Here is a 19275-nt window from a genome sequence, read left to right on the forward strand (position 1 = left end):
GGGATGTTTATGAAGTCCAGTGCTCCCAGCAGGTAAGCTCTGACATAAGGAGGGGTGTTGGCGTACAGTGGACTGCCACTATAGAGTTTTTTGCTGGGTTTTGTCACCCACTTTTAAGGCTATGGTCACACATAGTGTTTTGAGATTTATTTTGTAGTGTAAATTCATATCAGTCCTCAGAATACACAATTAATTAAATGGAAAAACACCACACACTTCATATGCTATTTATGGCCATAAAGAACTGCTGTACATACAGTATACTGGGCCTAATGCAGCTGTTTTACATATGTTTTGCAAAAAACACCACTATGAAAGCTGTGCGAGAAGTCATCAGTAATGCACCACATCTCGTGTCAAACACAGAGCAGGCCCCTACTATATGTAGTCTAAGATAAATAACGTACCCCTTGTGTGTCCTTATTGTGGCCACAAGTTGCGGACTGACCACATATTTGATGACTTAAAACTGCAAAATACCTCTATCTGTATTATTATGCCAGTGTGAATGCGGCCTAAGACGGTCAAGGCGATAGTGTAACGTCTCATGTAACGTTCTGTATACAGGATTCCCTCTTCCTGAACACACATAAGAACAGTCCGTACCTGTGGCTGGAGGACATGATGCAGGTTGAAGAGAGTAAGGCGCAGGTAAGTATGGACTGGATATGGACTAATATTGAACTGCTCTAGGGAAAGCAACAGCTTATTTACACATCATTTCATATACTGTCTGCTGTACAATATAACCTGTAACCAGCCTCCAGAGACACCTATGGGCATGTGACCTACCTAATAATGGGCATTATTCCTATAGGTCTCTAATCCATGTATAACATGGTAGGAATTGTTATACTATGTATACCTTTAGCTGTGATAGCTGATACTGTACCTACTGAAGTACACGTCTCATCCTTACAGTCAAGGCAATATGGTTCCAGTTTCACCTGTTCAAATCTCTCCCATCAGCCACTGTCCCAAACTCAGGTAAGCTCTGGCTGTGATGTGTAAATGTAAATGCTCTGTTAATGTGACAGTGATCTTTCACCTGTTACAAAACTACAACTCCCAGCATGCCCAGACAGCCATTGGCCACACTTACCGAACTGTCAGACAGATTGGACTTATTATCCATAGTGACCAATGAGGATGAAGGAAGCTGCTAAATGGTGTATTCTAAGAGGGCTGAGAAGGGCGGAAACACCTTTTAAGGTTCTTATTATGGGTACAACATCCACACCTTATGATTCTACCTAGCTTAGCATAATGGTCTATTTTGATCTAAGTTTCTTTCAGCGGAACCACCACAAAAATATAGACCGGGACCTGCTGACCACATAACAAATACAGACAGACCCCATATTAAACGCAGACCCTGGACCTGACCTCAGAATAACTACAGAGCTTAGACCACAGCCCTACCAATATAACACAGACCAACAATACACACACCACAGACCTCCTCAGAAGAATCCAACACACCAGACCAGCCCATTATAAATACAAACCCCACCCAGACCAGAATAAATACAGACCCCAGACCAGATCCCAGAATAAATAAGACCCCAGACCTGACCCCACAATAAAAACAGATCCCAGAACCCTACAGAACAAATATAGACCCCAGAATAAATAAATATCATAGACCAGACCCCAGAATAAATACAGACTTGAGGCTGAACCACATAACAAAATCAGACAAGACCCCAAAGTAAATTTAGACCCCAGACATGACCCCAAAATAAATTTAGACCCAAGACCTTACCCCAAAACAAATACAAACTGCAGAAAAATACAGACCCCAGACAAGATCAGAATAGACCTGAGGCTGGACCACAAAACAAATCCAGAATAAATCTAGACCCCAGACCATAACCCAACCACAAAATAAATCCAGACCCCAGACCTGATCACAGAATAAATTTGCAACCCAGGATATATACAGACCCCAGGCTAGACCTTGCTTTTGTTGTATTAAGTGCTGTTTGGTCTTCAATTTGTGACTCAGAATACATACAAACCCCAGACCACTAAAAATACAAACCCCAGATTGGTGTTTAGAGTCAATTTAGAGAGAAAAAAGCCAATTTATAGAATAAATACAGACCATATGTTATAATAAATGCAGACTCCAGACAAGAATAAATATCAATCTCAGACAAGACCCTAGAATAAATACTCTTCACCATACAATAAATACAGACCCCACTCCAGACCCCAAAATAATTACAGACCCACTGTTAGTGTGGTCACCACCTTACACAATGTCTTGACGCCAGGGCCCAGGATGTCTTGTCAGGACATCGCACCCAGGAGATCTCCAGGAATCGGAGAGGACCCCTGTAAGGGCCTATAGCTTGGGCTGCCATAAATATATCATGGTTAGGAAGAAAGCAAGGGTGGTATTACACAGGATAATTATCGTTTGAAAAATCGTTAGATCGTTTGGATTTGAACGATAATCGTTAAGTGTAATAGCAGACAACGATTAAACTACCAACGAGAAATCGTTGGTCGTTTGATAGAATTTGGACCTATTTTTATCGTTGATCATTTGCAAATTGTTTGCATGCATTAAGATGTCATTCGGTCGTTCACAGTAGCGACGAACGCAGTAGCGATGACAGGACGACCACAAGAACTATTATAAGTAACAATCATCGTTCCATGTAATTGGGTGAACGATTTCAGGTCATTCGCCATAGCGGTCATTTGAGATTGTTTATCATTGATCATCGTAAAATTTCCTCGTGGAATAGTACCCTAACACAACACAAATAGGTTCAAGCTTTTAGCTACCCGACATCCAAAAAGAACAAACAAAAACCTAATTGGGAACAAATGGTGTGTGAGGTTTCTAATATATGTTTTATTCTCATGATATGATTATGTTTATATGCCACTTATATCTATAATAATCCACTTTGGCTTTAGTTCACAGCCTGAGGCCTGCAGATTTTAAAATAGTTGCTGCTCTAGGAGACTCGCTGACTGTAAGTCCTGCCATTTTATAACTTTTCCACATAGAATTATGAGATAGCATGTTCTATATCACCTAGACTATAACCATAACTCTCCTTTAGCATTTTAATTATTAGTATAACCCTCTGCCATCCCTATCACAGGCAGGTAATGGTGCCGGTGCCTTTGTCCTCGATGTGTTAGATGTGTTGACTGAGTATCGTGGATTATCCTGGAGGTAAGAAATATGATGATTTGACAAGGTCTCCTTAAAGATGTCTGACGAAATTTTTTATTAAAGTATTGTATTGTTATACAAATCACCAATATACACTTATTACAGGAAATGTTTATAAAGTGTTTTTTCCCTGCACTTACTACTGCATCAAGGCTTCACTTCCTGGATAACATGGTGATGTCACTTCCTGGATAAAATGATGATGTCACTTCCTGGATAACATGGTGATGTCACGACCCGACTCCCAGAGCTGTGCGGGCTGTGGCTGCTGGAGAGGATGATGGCAGGGGGACACTGAGGGACACAGGGCACTGGGGGACACTGAGCATCCCCTGTGCCATCATCCTCTCCAGCAGCACAGCCCGCACAGCTCTGGGAGTCGGTCATGACATCACCATGTTATCCATGAAGTGTCATCACCATGTTATCCAGGAAGTGACATCACCATTTTATTCAGAAAGTGAGATCATCATGTTATCCAGGAAGTGAAGCCTTGATGCAGTAGTAAGTGCAGGAAAAAAGCACTTTATGTGCATTTCCCATAATAAGTGTATATTGGTGATTTGTATATCTTTTAGGGGGGCATTATAATACTTTGATAAAAAAAAACTTTCAACTGACTTCTTTAAACACCATAATGTAACCATTTCACAAATCTGTTGCACACATTTGCTGTCCCTGTACTGACTATATATTACCACTTACTCTTCCTCCTAGCATTGGTGGGGACAAGATCTCACTAATGTAACCACAATAGCAAGTAGGTACTTATGGAAGTTGTTTTTTACATTGTACACGGTAACTCCACAAAGAAAAAAACAAAACACTTTAATGTTGTGTTTATCCCCCCTTTACCACACTTTACAGTGTGCGTAGTTCAGCGCATTGTGAACATAGAAAATGAGAACTAGCTGGATGATCACACCACTATTCTCATTTACAGGGGACGTTGGTTGGGTACAGTATCGGAATCCTCCGGTAGGCCCCCAGCTTTAGACCCTGCACAAACATTGACTGATGTTGTTTCTCACTGGTTCTTCATTGGTGGGCCCCCAGGATCATTTCCTCTGATGGGCCCCAGATATCCCGACACTGGTTGGGTACAAAATAATAATTATATCTTCTTGTACCAGTTAAACGGGTGGCATGAACTAGCACCAAGAGAACCCATTGGGACTTCTATGAGACCTTCTCTTGCCGAAGTACATTGAGGGCTTCCTAACTATTATCCCAGACAACGCAGTAACTATGGGCTCAAGCGATTAAGAGACCGAGCTAAGATTTACTCTATGTCCTTTTCTGTAGACCTTTGGGTATAGAGCTTTAGTTTGTCTATCCAACCACATGACATTGGAGCTATTACCAGAAGCCAAATGGTATGTGAGAAATTACATTTACAACATTAAAAAAAAGTTTATCTCTTACAGATATCCTGCGGATGTTCAACCCAGATATACAGGGCTACTCCACAAAAAGGGGGTCTCATCATTTAGCTAATTCAAAGCTAAACGGGGCCGTTCCTGGAGCTAAGGCTGAGTATGTATGGCTCTATATTGTCACACACGGGGCAAACTTTTTCTGTTTTACTGAGGCAACTATTTTCCAAAGAAACAAGAGGAAGTGCCACTATACTGGTTACCACATGTACATTAAGGTGCCTATACAACTTCAATAGCCTTTTGCCAACAGTCATATTTCCTGTGTTCCATACACATGAACATTTGTAACAGCTGAAAGTTCCTGTTTTCTTCACAGCGAGTGGTAAGCCGCCACCAGCAGCTCTGCCACAAGCTTATCACTCTGAGAACAAAGGGGTCAGGTAGTGAAACTCTTTAGACTACCTGGTCTTAGTTTATACCTATTGAGTAGCTTACTTGAAGTCCAATTTTTAATGCACTTTTTGTACATTTAGCCATGTCATGTGTTTTTAGTAGTTCCATCTACAATCACTTTTCTATTGAGCCCTTTTCTTGTGTTTCAGTGATATGCTGGACCAGTCCAAGTTATTGGTGACAAAGCTAAAACAAATGGAGAATAATAAAGTGAGTATCGATGAGGGTTTCCTGCCCATTACACATGGTACTGTGCTTCATCTGTGCAACCACAATCCTTAAAGTGTCACTGTTGTTATAACTTTCAAATCTAAATCAACAGTAGATGTGATATAAAGCAATATACATTCATTATTTTTTGTGTTTTTATCATTCTGTAAAACAAAGCTGAACTTCAACAGAAATCCAGGTCCAGTCTCCTGAAGGCAGCTATATAACAGCTATACTTACCAGAAATCCAGGTCCAGTCTCCAGAAGGCAGATTTTCTGACTAGGGCTGGTTGAAAAAACAGACACAGCAATACCAGCCAGTAAAAAGAGTCATGGCTCATTGTGTCCATCAATCACATGACTGTCTTCTCTCTGTGAGCGATCAGATGGCCTGGAAACTCAAGACTTCCTGTTTTCTGGCTGTTTCCGGTTTCTTGAAAAAAAAACTGTCAGAAAACGGAAGTGCCATGTTTTCCATCATAAAAAAATAATGACTGTAAATAACAAACTTGCTTTATATCACATCTACTGTTGATTTAGATTTTGAAAGTTATAATGACAGCAACAATTTAAAGGATTTACAGCTTACGGTCACTTCAGGGTGGTCTTGTGCTAGGCCGCAAGCAGCAACTTCGGCCGCTTGCTCCATGGCGTGCAATGAAGAGTTCTGATGCGGGCACGCACGGATGCACCCTATTCAGAACTCTGCGGCCTGAAGATCATCCAGCTGGTACTGCCGTACCGGCCAGGATGATCTTTTCAGAGACCGGCCGGGTCACGGAACGGCTGGTCTAATATGAGGTCTGAACATAGCCTTACTGGGTAAAGCCTCCTCACTAGTAACTCGGCATGATATTTCTTTAAAAATGGAAAAAAATGGCAGCCAGGCACTCCTGGTAAAATGTATAATGCACATCATCAGCCTTGTCCTTGATCTCCATTACTCTTTAAAGCTTTAGCAAAGAATCTCACACCTCCCATGTTCTGCGGCCACTAAGAACAATGGAACACTGCCACCTAGTGACAGCCATATTATGAAAATGTAACACAAGCAGCAACATCAACAACAACAACATCAACAGCTCTGTGTATCTGGTAACTTTGTTGTATTCCTTCCTGTCTAGCTAATAAACTATACAGAGGACTGGAAGCTCCTGACTATCTTTATAGGAGGAAATGACTTATGTGGTATCTGCAAGAATCCGGTATGTGATTTTCTTTTCCTTATATGAAAAAATGTTATTTTTCCAGTTTTTATGAACGTTCCATAGTAAAGAACTGTGTTTTTCTGACTATAGTGCGTTAGTTTGCACAGAGACACATGAAGCCCCTGCAGCTTCATAACCATTCTATGTGCTCCATATACATACATGTGTGGAGACATCCGCCCCACCTGGGATTGTACTACAGGAGAATATATCTCTGTAATATGGCACCATTTCTTATCTGTCCCATTCATACAAAGCCTAACAATAAAATTAGTAGTACGCCCCAGGTCTTGTAGAGCCCCTAGAATTCGTATGTTAGCATGAAATACGGATGTGTTTTTTACGTAGTGTGAACCGGCCATATATCGTTTTTCACTACACTGATGTCAGGCTATGCTATGCACTGTATTGTAAGCCTAAGTTTATTTTGGTATTATCTATTCACTGATAACAGTAACACAACTGTAGGGACATCATGGCCCATCATCTATTGAATTTTCATTCCCATAATCCTGGCGGCTGCTTTTTGATCATTGACAAGTTTAAAGAGATAACTTCTTCAATATATGACAAACACCTCATCAATTGCCATAGTATCCTTCAGATATAGAAATACTCCTGTTCTATCAGTATCCTAGCGGTAATGACTCCACAGGTCATCACATGGAATGTTATGAAAACGAAAGTCCCTTATTTAGATACACATTTATCAGTATATATTAGCCCTTTGAAATGTAGACGGTACATGATATACTTGTATATTCTATCATTCTACCATTTGTATTAATGCAAAATAGTTTACAGTCAGGGCATGTGCACACTACGAAACCTGGTGGATCACCCGCTCGCTGGCGGACCCGTGCATCTCTGCTGGTTCCATAGGCTTCATTCTATGGTTTGCCAGATTCCGCCATCCGCCCAATGAATGAGTGGGTTCATTCTTCGGGTGGACAGCAGAATCTGGCAAAACAGAATGAAGCCCATGGGACCAGCGGAGATGCCTCCGTCCGCCAGCGAGTGGGGGCGAGCTGCGGAATCCGCGACGGGTGATCCATCGGGATTCCGTAGTTTGCACATACCCTAAGGTCCCATTCACATTTGTGCAATCCCAATATACAGCCCGATAGAATGCCAGCAGACCCATAGACTTTAATAGACCAAATGTAGTTAATCTGTACAAACAGTATACACATTCAGGAAATGGACCGGACATGGTCATAGTTGAGTCATCGTCAATACATTGAGACACATATTGGCATCCCATTTTGATACCCCAAAGGTCAGTCTGATGGAGCCCTGAAAACGTGTTTCTATAGATCTGTCACAGATTATAAAAGTGTCACAAGTAAAAAAAAAAAAAAATGAGCGAGAAGACCTCATTTGTTTCCTATTTTTTTTTTAGGTTTATCACTCTCCAGAACAGTTTGTCTACCGCATTAAGCAGGCTCTGGACTATCTGCAGCAAGAGGTACGGTACAACGCTTAAAGCAGCACAATGTACAACAAGATCCCTATGTACTGGGACTGTCCAGGCTTTCGCTCATTGTAAAATAAATACATGGATGAAGATCCAGAATTCTGGTGGCCCCTATAGCCACCTAGTAGACCTCATAGTCTAGTCTCATCAGTGTAGCACACTTTTTACTGGGATATCACATGTAATATGCATTTTACAGTGGAACCTTGTTTTAGGAGTAACTTGGATTGAGAGCGTTTTGCAAAAATTGTAACTTGGTTAAGAGCATTGGTTTGGTTTAAAAGTCCCTATTACACGGGCCGAACAGTGAGGAGCAAACAAGTGCTCCCCGCTCGCTGCCACCGCGTGAGTCCGGGGGGGGCTGTCCAGGGTATCGCTACATTGTCCGGGCAGCCCATAGAAGATACCGGCGGTCTGCTGCTGCTGCTCCTATTCCACAGAGCGCCGGCAGGCGATCGCTGCTATCCTGGTCGTTAACTTTCAACATGTTTGAAAGACAAACGACGCAACGATCAGCCGACATTAACACTCTCCCCGGACAGAGAGTACTGCATGTATGTGTCCACATCTGCCCTGTTCATTCCTTCATGCTCCCTGCAGTCTCTGTCAGCCCTTGTGTTTCCCATCCTCTCCATTCCTGCTATAATGTGCCTGCACTCACACTCAGCTATATACACTGCTGCTATTAGGTGACTGCACTCACACTCAGCTAAATACATTGCTGCTATGTGCCTGCACTCACACTCAACTACACACACTGCTGCTATAATGTGCCTGCACTCACACTGCTGTATAGAGAGGTTTCTGTTACTGTCCTCCTGCACAGCTCTGTGATTGGTCCATGCTAAACACACATACCCTCGCCATTGCTGTCATGTGACCACACAGACCTCTGCTCTGCTTCTCTATTCTAGCCTGTTGTACTATGGCACTGCATTATGGGGATCTACAGCTCCATTCTTTATCTACAAACTGCAGCTGTTCTTTCAGGTTTATACACTTATTATTCATTATACTCCATATTCAGCAGTTTCTAAATGTTTGTTCCATTTGTTTTACATGTTATTCTGAATTTTTTTTTTATTCATTATTTTGGGGGTGTGGAACCAATTGTCTGAATTTCAATGGTTTCTTTGGTTGATTTGGTTGATTTGGATTAAAAGCATGGTCCCAAAACCAATTATGCTCATAATCCAAGGCACCACTGTATTTGCTTCCTGACCAAGACCAATGGTTGGTACATGGGTAAAGTATTCCCCATTGTGCATCATGTTAAAATACAACCAAATGTTAGTTATTATTCTCCATTTTTGCTTCCATCCATGCTTTTTCTTCTTCACAGGTCCCGAGGATGTTTGTAAACCTGGTGACTGTTTTGGACATTTTGCCCCTGAAAGAGCTCTACGATAACAAGGATACTCACTGCCCGGAGCTGCTCATGAGGTTAGTGTTGTGAAGGTTTAGGTCACTGATAAATAAATTAAAAAAAAATGGTCCTTTAAACCAGTCAACCCAGGACTTGCATTTCCATGAGCATAGCAAGGAAACCATAAAAACAATTGGATATCCATGGCTCAATGGGTGCTTCAGGCCTTGGCCCCATCGCAGAGGGAGCTGTACAGGGATTCAGATTAGGGCCCTTACCCGTCTGCCTAGCACTAGCCATACACATTAAAGCAGACCATCTAATGCGTGTGCTGGTCTTATGGTCCTTATGTGTGTGCTGGCCTCCTTATGTGTGTGATGGCCTCCTTATGTGTGTGCTGGCCACCTTATGTGTGTGCTGGCCACCTTATATGTGTGCTGGCCTCCTGACTATACCCCTACAACAGATATTAAGGAAGAGGAAAAATACCAAATTGGCTCTTAACATCCTGATCCTTTTGTTTTCAATCAGGAAGGGATGGAGGAATCAGAAAGGGACGGAGGTGTCTGGCAGCAGCTTTCTAGCCTCCTCCTATTCAGAATACATGCTTGCATAGCCAAGATGAATATACAGGTGTATGGAGGGTCAGGAGAGATTCCCATATAGAATAGAGAAAGCATATGGCCAACCTTAGTTTTAGGTATACTAACTCAATATCCATGTTCATGTAAAATTAAATCAGTATATAAAGTGAAAGTGTATGATATATAAAGAAGTTGGATGAAGCACAACAAGACAAGGATTTATCATACATATTTATGGCCATTATCAGTACTGAAGGCCATTGCTTGCGGATACCATTGTCATGATGAACACCTTGACCCGATGAAGAGCAGATACCGAGGTCTCAGTTATTGACAGGCGTTTTCTGATCTTGAATGGTTAACCTGTAGAAGAGTCGTGGGATGTCCCAGATATCTGTAACATATCTATAACTTTGATATACAGTTCATCTAATACAGCAATGTGATGTTGTGTCAGTGGTCATAATACTGGGTGCTCCCTATGATTCTCAGCCTTTATGTTCATCTTCCACCTTCTCACCCTTTTGTCCATCATCTTCATGATGTCTCCAGTCAAGTTGTTGCATCGTCCTTATTTTTTCCCTAAAGATCTGGGTTTCCTCACAATATCCTAAATATGAGATACGTGAGTCCTCTTTTTTCCGTTTTTAATTGTTGACCTGTTCTTAGGAATCCCACCAGTCGGCCAAATTGAGGCGCAGTGGTGCTCTCTGGCCTATTCCAAATAAAATTAACACTGCAACCGAGGGGCTACCGCTCCTTCATTCTGCTCATCTATCACCCACCCGATGGCAAGCTTTGCTTTACAGTAGGTGGAGTGGGATTCTAACCCTAGAAACAGCCCAGTGGTAATGGTGGGGTGCTCAGTTGTATGACTGATAGAAGAAAATACTGTATTAATGCCTGAGCAAACTGGTAACAAATGAGGTGTGCTTATTCATTCAACCATCCACAGTGGCTTCCTCCATAGTGTGGGCGATCCTGTCTATAATGTAAAAATGGTGAATGACTGAACGATATTCATGTGTCTTTCCACAGTGCACTTTGTGGGTGTGTGGTCGATAACCCAGAAGGTTCTACTCAAATTTCAACTCTTAGATTATTTAACAAGCAGTACCAAGTGAGTAACCATGAAAAAAAAAATCACATCTTGGGGTATGCTCACATACTAAACATTCCATGAAGTCCTTATGGTTCTCTTGTCACTTCTTGAGTAGATATAATTGGATATAATCTGTATCCAATCTGTTGCATACAAGTGGACAATCCAGTATGGATTATCATCATTATTGTTTTTCCAGGAAAAAACTCGCCAGTTGGTGGAAACTGGATGGTACGACACCAAGGAAGATTTCACAGTCGTCATTCAGCCGTTCCTGGAGCGTCTTGTAATACCGAGGAATGATGTAAGTAATTCAAATGGGAACATCCCAAATTTTACAACTCACAGGGATTCATAGTCAAGTCACCCACTCTTTGGAATATCTTGGTTTAAGTGTAATCTATAGACTTATATCTGTGTTCTGTATAGAAAGGCGTGCCCGACAGATCCTTCATGGCTCCAGATTGTTTCCATTTCGGGGAAAAGGCTCATTCTCAGGGTGCACGAGGTTTATGGAAAAATATGGTGAGTTTAAACCTACTGATCCTCACCTTTCCAAGTGTTCTAATTCCCCAGTGAAGTCTGTTGCAAGACTATGGAGTCTACTAGGAGTATACATAAATGTACATAAATGCAGTGGCGGATTATAATGTGGGTGGTTTGGGCGGCCGCCTGGGGCCCGAGGCTCCGGGGGGGCCCATGCCGCGCCGCCCACATTATAATCCGCCCACGCCGCTGTGGCCCGGCCCGCCACTGCACTCTTGTGACCGCAAGCATTATTTGGCTTGCGGTCACAATAATCCCCGGCTGATGTGCAGTTGCCGGGGGTGTCTCGTCCACAGCTCACTGTGCCGCCTGGGCCCTAAGTTCCGGTATTGGGAGCGCACATTAAAGACGCTCTGTACCGGAAGTTAGGGCCCAGGCGGCATAGTGAGCTGTGTGATGCGGGGATAGGACGAGACACCCCCGGCAGCCGCACATCAGCCGGAGGCGGAGGGACAGACCAGGAGCCGAGAGGATCGACGGGGGAACGGATGGTGAGTTGTGTTTTTTTTTTTTTATTTACTGACTGCTGTGCAAGGGGGGGCATCTATAAAGAGGGGGACCATTTATAAAGGGAATAAAAGAGGGGGACCATCTATAAAGGGGGAAAGAGGGGGACCATCTATAAAGGGGAAAAGAGGGGGACCATCTATAGAGGGGGACCATCTATAAAGAGGGAAAGAGGGGGACCATCTATAAAGGGGGAAAGAGGGGGACCATCTATAAAGGGGAAAAGAGGGGGACCATCTATAGAGGGGGAAAGAGGGGGACCATCTATAGAGGGGGACCATCTATAAAGAGGGAAAGAGGGGGACCATCCATAAAGGGGGAAAGAGAGGGACCATCTATAAAGAGGGAAAGAGGGGGACCATCTATAAAGGGGGAAAGAGGAGGACCATCTATAAAGAGGGAAAGAGGAGGACCATCTATAAAGTGAGAAAGAGGGGGACCATCTATAGAGGGGGACCATCTATAAAGAGGGAAAGAGGGGGACCATCTATAAAGGGGGAAAGAAGAGGACCATCTATAAGGGGGGAAAGAGGGGGACCATCTATAAAGAGAAAAAGAGGGGGACCATGTATAAAGAGGAAAAGAGGGGGAACATCTATAAAGAGGAAAAGAGGGGGACCATCTATAAAGGGGGAAAGAGGGGGACCATCTATAAGGGGGGAAAGAGGGGGACCATCTATAAAGAGGAAAAGAGGGGGACCATCTATAAAGAGGGAAGAGGGGGACCATGTATAAAAGGGGAAAGAGGGGGACCATCTATAGAGGGGGACCATCTATAAAGATGGAAAGAGGGGGACCATCTATAAAGAGGGAAAGAGGGGGACCATCTATAAAGAGGAAAAGAGGGGGACCATCTATAAAGGGGGAAAGAGGGGGACCATCTATAAAGGGGGAAAGAGGGGGACCATCTATAAAGAGGAAAAGAGGGGGACCATCTATAAAGAGGGAAAGAGGGGGACCATCTATAAAGGGGGGACCATCTATAGAGGGGGACCATCTATAAAGAGGGAAAGAGGGGGACCATCTATAAAGAGGGAAAGAGGGGGAACATCTATAAAGAGGGAAAGAGGGGGACCATGTATAAAGAGGAAAAGAGGGGGGCCATCTATTAAGGGGAAAAGAGGGGGACCATCTATAAAGAGGGAAAGAGGGGGACCATCTATAAAGGGGGGAAAGAGGAGGACCATCTATAAGGGGGGAAAGAGGGGACCATCTATAAAGAGAAAAAGAGGGGGACCATGTATAAAGAGGAAAAGAGGGGGAACATCTATAAAGAGGAAAAGAGGGGGACCATCTATAAAGGGGGAAAGAGGGGGACCATCTATAAGGGGGGAAGAGGGGGACCATCTATAAAGAGGAAAAGAGGGGGACCATCTATAAAGGGGGAAAGAGGGGGACCATCTATAAAGGGGGAAAGAGTGGGACCATCTATAAAGAGGGAAAAAGGGGGACCCTCTATAAGGGGAAAAGGGGGACCATCTCCTATAGGATTAGCACCCTCCTCTCCTGACATCCTCTGTGCTGCTGTGACCTCCCCTTTAGACCAGCCCCCTCCTCTCCTGACATCCTCTGTGCTGCTGTGACCTCCCCTATAGACCAGCACCCTCCTCTCCTGACATCCTCTGTGCTGCTGTGACCTCCCCTATAGATCAGCACCCTCCTCTCCTGACACCCTCTGTGCTGCTGTGACCTCCCCTATAGATCAGCACCCTCCTCTCCTGACATCCTCTGTGCTGCTGGGACCTCCTCTATAAGACCAGCAGCCTCCTCTCCTGACATCCTCTGTGCTGCTGGGAACTCCCCTATAGATCAGCACCCTCCTCTCCTGACATCCTCTGTGCTGCTGTGACCTCCCCTATAAGACCAGCAGCCTCCTCTACTGACACCCTCTGTGGTGCTGTGACCTCGCCTATAAGATCAGCACCCTCCTCTCCTGACATCCTCTGTGCTGCTTTGACCTCCCCTATAAGATCAGCACCGTCCTCTCCTGACATCCTCTGTGCTGCTGTGACCTCCCCTATAAGATCAGCACCCTCCTCTCCTGACATCCTCTGTGCTGCTTTGACCTCCCCTATAAGATCAGCACCTTCCTCTCCTGACATCCTCTGTGCTGCTGTGACCTCCCCTATAAGATCAGCACCCTCCTCTCCTGACATCCTCTGTGCTGCTTTGACCTCCCCTATAAGATCAGCACCCTCCTCTCCTGACATCCTCTGTGCTGCTGTGACCTCCCCTATAAGATCAGCACCCTCCTCTCCTGACATCCTCTTTGCTGCTTTGACCTCCCCTAAAAGATCAGCACCCTCCTCTCCTGACATCCTCTGTGCTGCTGTGACCCTGTGACCTCCTCTATAAGATCAGCCCCCTCCTTTCCCGACATCCTCTGTGCTGCTGTGACCTTGGGGGGGGGGGGGGCGCAACATCAGGGGACCGGGTGAGTTGGCAATATGTTTATTGGGGGCAGCGGAAGTGCCGTGGACAATGCTTACTGGGGGTAACAGCAAGGGACCAAACATTATGTTTATTGGGGTCACCAGGGAGGGGAGGCAGGCAGTGTTTTTTGGGGACAGCGTGTGGGGGGGGGCAGTAGCGGATCATAATGTGGGCGGATTGACTGGGGGGGGGGGCCCAGGTTGGGTGGACAGCTCGGGGCCCAGGGTACATTTAATCCGCCACTGCATAAATGAATGATGGCAGGACTAGACCTTCCATCACAGAGCTATGGAAAGAGTTATGGATAAGCATATCTACAGTAAAGGTCAGCAAACCCAATGTTCTGATTCCTGGAGTCTGGTACAAGACTTTGAGGTCTCTAAGGACTGTGTCATATCAAACTTCTCCGGGAATCAGAACACATGGAAATAGGGACAACTTTTATATTACTTTTTTTTTTTTAAATGTATGGCTCATCGATTAAATTCAGAGTCCGCAAATCTCTAGTCATAGTGACTTCTAGAATCTAATCTTCAACAAATCACCAAACCTGCCATATATATATATATATATATATATATATATATATATATATATATACAAGACATACCACTCCACCACTAAAAGTTTACATAGAACTCCTCAAAAAACAAATTCCTTTATTGAGTCCAAGAGGCGCTAGTGGTATCCACACCATGAGCAAAGCTGAAGTTGACGGATTCAATGTTGGACATAGGGTCTGGATGGGTTAGACTGGGGATGAACACAGTAGCAGGTCTGACAAGCTCTTGCTAAGGGACATGTTAAAAGGGTCATATAATAACTTTCCCACATTCTTTCTTTGTCTCTTAGTTCGAACCTGTCGGAAAAAAGACCGATAATCAGTCACTGGATGAGAACATCAGTATTTTCTGCCCCCCAGAGGTAGGCATGCTGGATTTAGACTTAACTTCTATTAATATAAGTAGAGTTATAAAAAAAAAATTCTGTCATTATGGGCCAAAGGCAATGAAAACTATATGTATGTAGGACATGGGACCATCTTGTGGACATGTGGACATGTACTTGAAACATGATATTAATTGGTGAAATTACACAACCTAAAGGCCATGAGCCAAGTAAATATTGTTATTTTTTTTTTATCTTTTAGAGTGACCCATTTGTGAAGACTGCAAAGAACAGCAACTATGTCTATCCCACTGTTACCACTGACCCAGTGAGTATTGATGGTCTGGGCTCTTGGTCATTAGTGTCTCTACAAAGTGTTTTCCTGATTGCTCAAAAATTATACGAAAGTACCCGTATGAATGGCACAGCCTTAGAGTAACACTCGAGATGTGACATGTAGACAGGTTGGACCACATGCACCACAGCTTCAGTACCTAGGCTGATCATCCTAAAACTAGTGAATGGATCATGGGCTGCCAAGGTGTTGGCCCAGTTTTAGGTATTAAGAATAACCATAATATGACACCTGGAGGAAACTTTTTGCACAAATAAATTTTCTGAAATGTTCTCACTTACTGTTTTGTGTTCCAGGTGTATGGGAGCAAGGTGGAATGTGTAGAACGCAGCCCATCTACTTCAAAACCCACTTCAGGTAAGACCCATATACCTGTACTATGCAGTTTGGCTGTACTGATTTACTTTATGGCGTAAATCTAAGTAGAATATTTATGATCTTACATCTTTTTGCAGTCCACAGTCTTCGACCAGGAGACGTTACCGTTGTTGCGGCTCTTGGTGATTCCCTGACTGTACGTAATTGAATACAATTTAATACAAAGTGACCAATGTTTGTGGGGTTACTTTATACCACAGGCCAATGAGCATCCATAGGAAAACCAGTGTGTTAAAAGGCCAGCAATACATATTTGTACTGTGCATCCGTGTTTAGAGGTGATCTATGCTCATGTCCCTCTCACCATAAGCTGTCATGACTGTGTGATAATGTGTTTCAGGCTGGTAATGGAATTGGCTCCAATCCCAACGATGTCTTGGATGTAATCAAACAATACCGTGGATTATCATGGAGGTACAGCTATTAAATGATAAATTAAACCTGACCCCAACACAGAATGTCAAAAATCTTCATAAAAATGGTATTGGGGATTTTTTTTTTTTTTACTGTTGCTGTCTAATACATAGAACTAGGGATGGTCCGAACCCTCGGAAATGATTCCCGCTGTCTGCCCTCTCTGTGGAGAGGGTGGATACAGCGGGAGGACCGCCTGGAAAACTGGGATACAGCCATAGCCATAGGCTGTATCCCAGTTTTCCAGGCGGTCCTCCCGCTGTATCCACCTGCTGCACGGAGCGTCCAGACAGCGGGAATCTGATGCCGAGCGTTCGGGGTTCATACGAACCCGAACCTCGGCAGGTTCGGACCATCCCTACATAGAACAATTGGCGAACCAGTCAGGATAAGGGATACTTTAATGAACTATACACAAGTGAAAGGTTTATTTAAAACAACAAAAAAAAGTATTTAAATATTATTCCAACTCAGATTTAATATTGTTTCAAAAAATTAATGCAACAAATAGGAGCATTTTAAGATGGACAGGAGGACTCCATTCAACAATTACTGTGCCATGTAATGTCTGACATATAATGATGCATTATGTCAATGTATTTCAGCATTGGAGGGGATTCTACTCTAGACCAAGTCACCACCCTACCCAGTAAGTACAGTACAGCAAGTGATACTTATATAATGATGTACTGATCGCCGCAGATCTGCCATCTGGAAGTACACTGCTATGGCCTCAGAAGTTGCATCAGGAAATTATTCCCCTGAAAAGGCTGTTACAGAAGAGATGTACAGTAGTATTTGATGGCAGCCATACATATGTAGTGCCAAGCAAGTAATACATACAGTATACAGGCCAGGGTTTTTAGAACTGCGCTCAGGCTTATGGGTTTGCCACTTTGGACTATTCCAATGAGCTCATGGTGGGTGGTCACTGCCCTAATAGGACAAAGGGAAAGAGGTTGTTCAAAGTAGACAACCCCATTTTCCCCACTTCAGACTACAACAGTATCAGCAGCCTGGAGTATTGATTGATTAATGGAGCAAACTATGTAAAAATGGTCCTCCATTGGGGTCACGCCACTATAAAGTCTGCCGATGTTATAGAGTTTACAAGGCAACGAATACAAGGAACAGGTCATTCCAATAATATAAAAAAACATATAAAGACCAAATGATTTTTCTTTTAGGCTCATATAATATTTAGTTTATGGTCACTTTTGAATGTTATGACTTTTGTTATTTTAACCCTTATCATACTATGTGTCTCTGTGTCTTTTAGATATTCTACGAGAGTTTAAACCCTTTTGTTACGGGATACTCGATAGAGGCTGGGAATAGCAGCTCATTCAGCTCATTTCTCAATAAGGCCGTTCCCGGGGCTAAAGCTTAGTAAGAACTTCACTTTTTATCCATCATTTCTTTCTTATTAAGTTAACATTTGTAGAAGCTGCAGAACTGCTTATGTAGTGCCGAGTGTCCTGGCCATCGGAGGGGTTGACATCGCCCCTGTATAGGGCAGCACTAGAACACTTGTTCTACATGTTCAATGGTGCGGCTCTTCCTGTTCCTGTGCACTGGATTATCTTGGGATTTTCTATACAGCCTTGTACTTTGCTTTAATGTTATAGCAGACTGTGATATATACAACAGATAAATGTACATTTTACAGCCTGCAGTAAAACAATGACAAACACCCATTATGTAATAGATAGGAAACTACTGCACACAGGTTTCATTACCTCTCATTACCTGCCGCCACCATCTACTTGCTTCTGGGAACAGAGGAACTAGAGCATACATCCCGTTTATTAGTAAAGTAAATGATATATCCATTATAGCTTCAGTATACAGCAGAGATCTACAGTATGCTGCAGGCTCAGCATAAAGTGGCCAGCATTGACCAGGGTTAGTGGTTGTGGTCCAGCTTTCCTTCCCACCCTGGTCGCTGCTGTCTCTTATAAGGATGAAGGCACACAAGCAGTCGGCACCTGGTAACCGAAATGCGTCACCAATGGCCTAGCGAGTTTTCCGGCAAGATCATGTTTTATTTCAGCCATCTTCGGCTGGAGGCTCCTGCTATATCCGCTCCCTATCGGCTGTGGCACTACAGCAGACCAGTCTTAGGGCCCTATTACATGGGACAATTATCGTGTAAAAATTATTATATTATTTGAATGTAAGCGATAATCTTTCTGTGTGTATGCAGTCAACGATCAAACGAGTATCGAAAATTTGTTTGTATGTCATTGATCACATCTTAAAATCATTGTTAATTGTTCGCTAATCATTCGCAATTCTTTCTGTGTATGTGCACATGGTTCGTTCGTAATTGCCATCGTAACTGACGGCTATTGTTCTGTGTATTGTGGTGAACGATTTCAGGTAATTAACAAAAGCAATCGTTTGCAATCGTTTATCGTTAATCTGAGTAAATGAAAAATCGATTTGTCCACCTAGGACCCTTAGCTGTAGCTCTGAAATCATGGCCCCCATCAATCAGCCTTTGCTCCTGGGTTACACAGTCCAAGCCCAAGCAGCAGAGGTCTTCTCAGATCATCTTCATTCAGCGGTCACAACCTTCCTCAGTTCTTCTTCCTTTTGGCATCAGTTGTCCCCTGTCAGGCCCTAAGGGCTCTATTACATAGAGCAATAATCTGCTGAATCAGGCCAACTCGGCAGATAATCGCTTTGTGTAATAAGCACAATGATCAGTAGAAGAAAGGATCACCAGCTGATCATTGTAGTTTACATTTTCTTTAAAATTATTATTACGTGT

At 43.4% G+C, this 19275-nt stretch overlaps 1 protein-coding gene across 1 annotated transcript in view; it reads left to right on the plus strand.

Annotated features, from left to right (window-relative positions):
• Positions 1 to 5: 5 nt before the first annotated feature.
• Positions 6 to 19275, plus strand: part of LOC138775898 (phospholipase B1, membrane-associated-like) — a gene marked incomplete at its 5' end in the record, with an annotated part of 51900 nt that continues 32630 nt past the window's right edge. The window contains 24 exon segments of the mRNA XM_069956082.1: positions 6 to 32; positions 568 to 651; positions 922 to 958; positions 961 to 987; positions 2935 to 2993; positions 3126 to 3199; positions 3917 to 3930; positions 3933 to 3959; positions 4627 to 4735; positions 5181 to 5241; positions 6366 to 6446; positions 7852 to 7917; positions 9269 to 9369; positions 10915 to 10996; positions 11178 to 11282; positions 11408 to 11503; positions 15317 to 15388; positions 15615 to 15680; positions 16004 to 16064; positions 16163 to 16221; positions 16426 to 16499; positions 17105 to 17148; positions 17779 to 17795; positions 17797 to 17888. Coding sequence (XP_069812183.1) covers positions 6 to 32; positions 568 to 651; positions 922 to 958; positions 961 to 987; positions 2935 to 2993; positions 3126 to 3199; positions 3917 to 3930; positions 3933 to 3959; positions 4627 to 4735; positions 5181 to 5241; positions 6366 to 6446; positions 7852 to 7917; positions 9269 to 9369; positions 10915 to 10996; positions 11178 to 11282; positions 11408 to 11503; positions 15317 to 15388; positions 15615 to 15680; positions 16004 to 16064; positions 16163 to 16221; positions 16426 to 16499; positions 17105 to 17148; positions 17779 to 17795; positions 17797 to 17888 — 1535 coding nt within the window.

Source organism: Dendropsophus ebraccatus, unplaced genomic scaffold (genome assembly GCF_027789765.1).
Source record: "Dendropsophus ebraccatus isolate aDenEbr1 unplaced genomic scaffold, aDenEbr1.pat pat_scaffold_360_ctg1, whole genome shotgun sequence".
NCBI classification, from domain to species: Eukaryota; Metazoa; Chordata; class Amphibia; order Anura; family Hylidae; genus Dendropsophus; species Dendropsophus ebraccatus.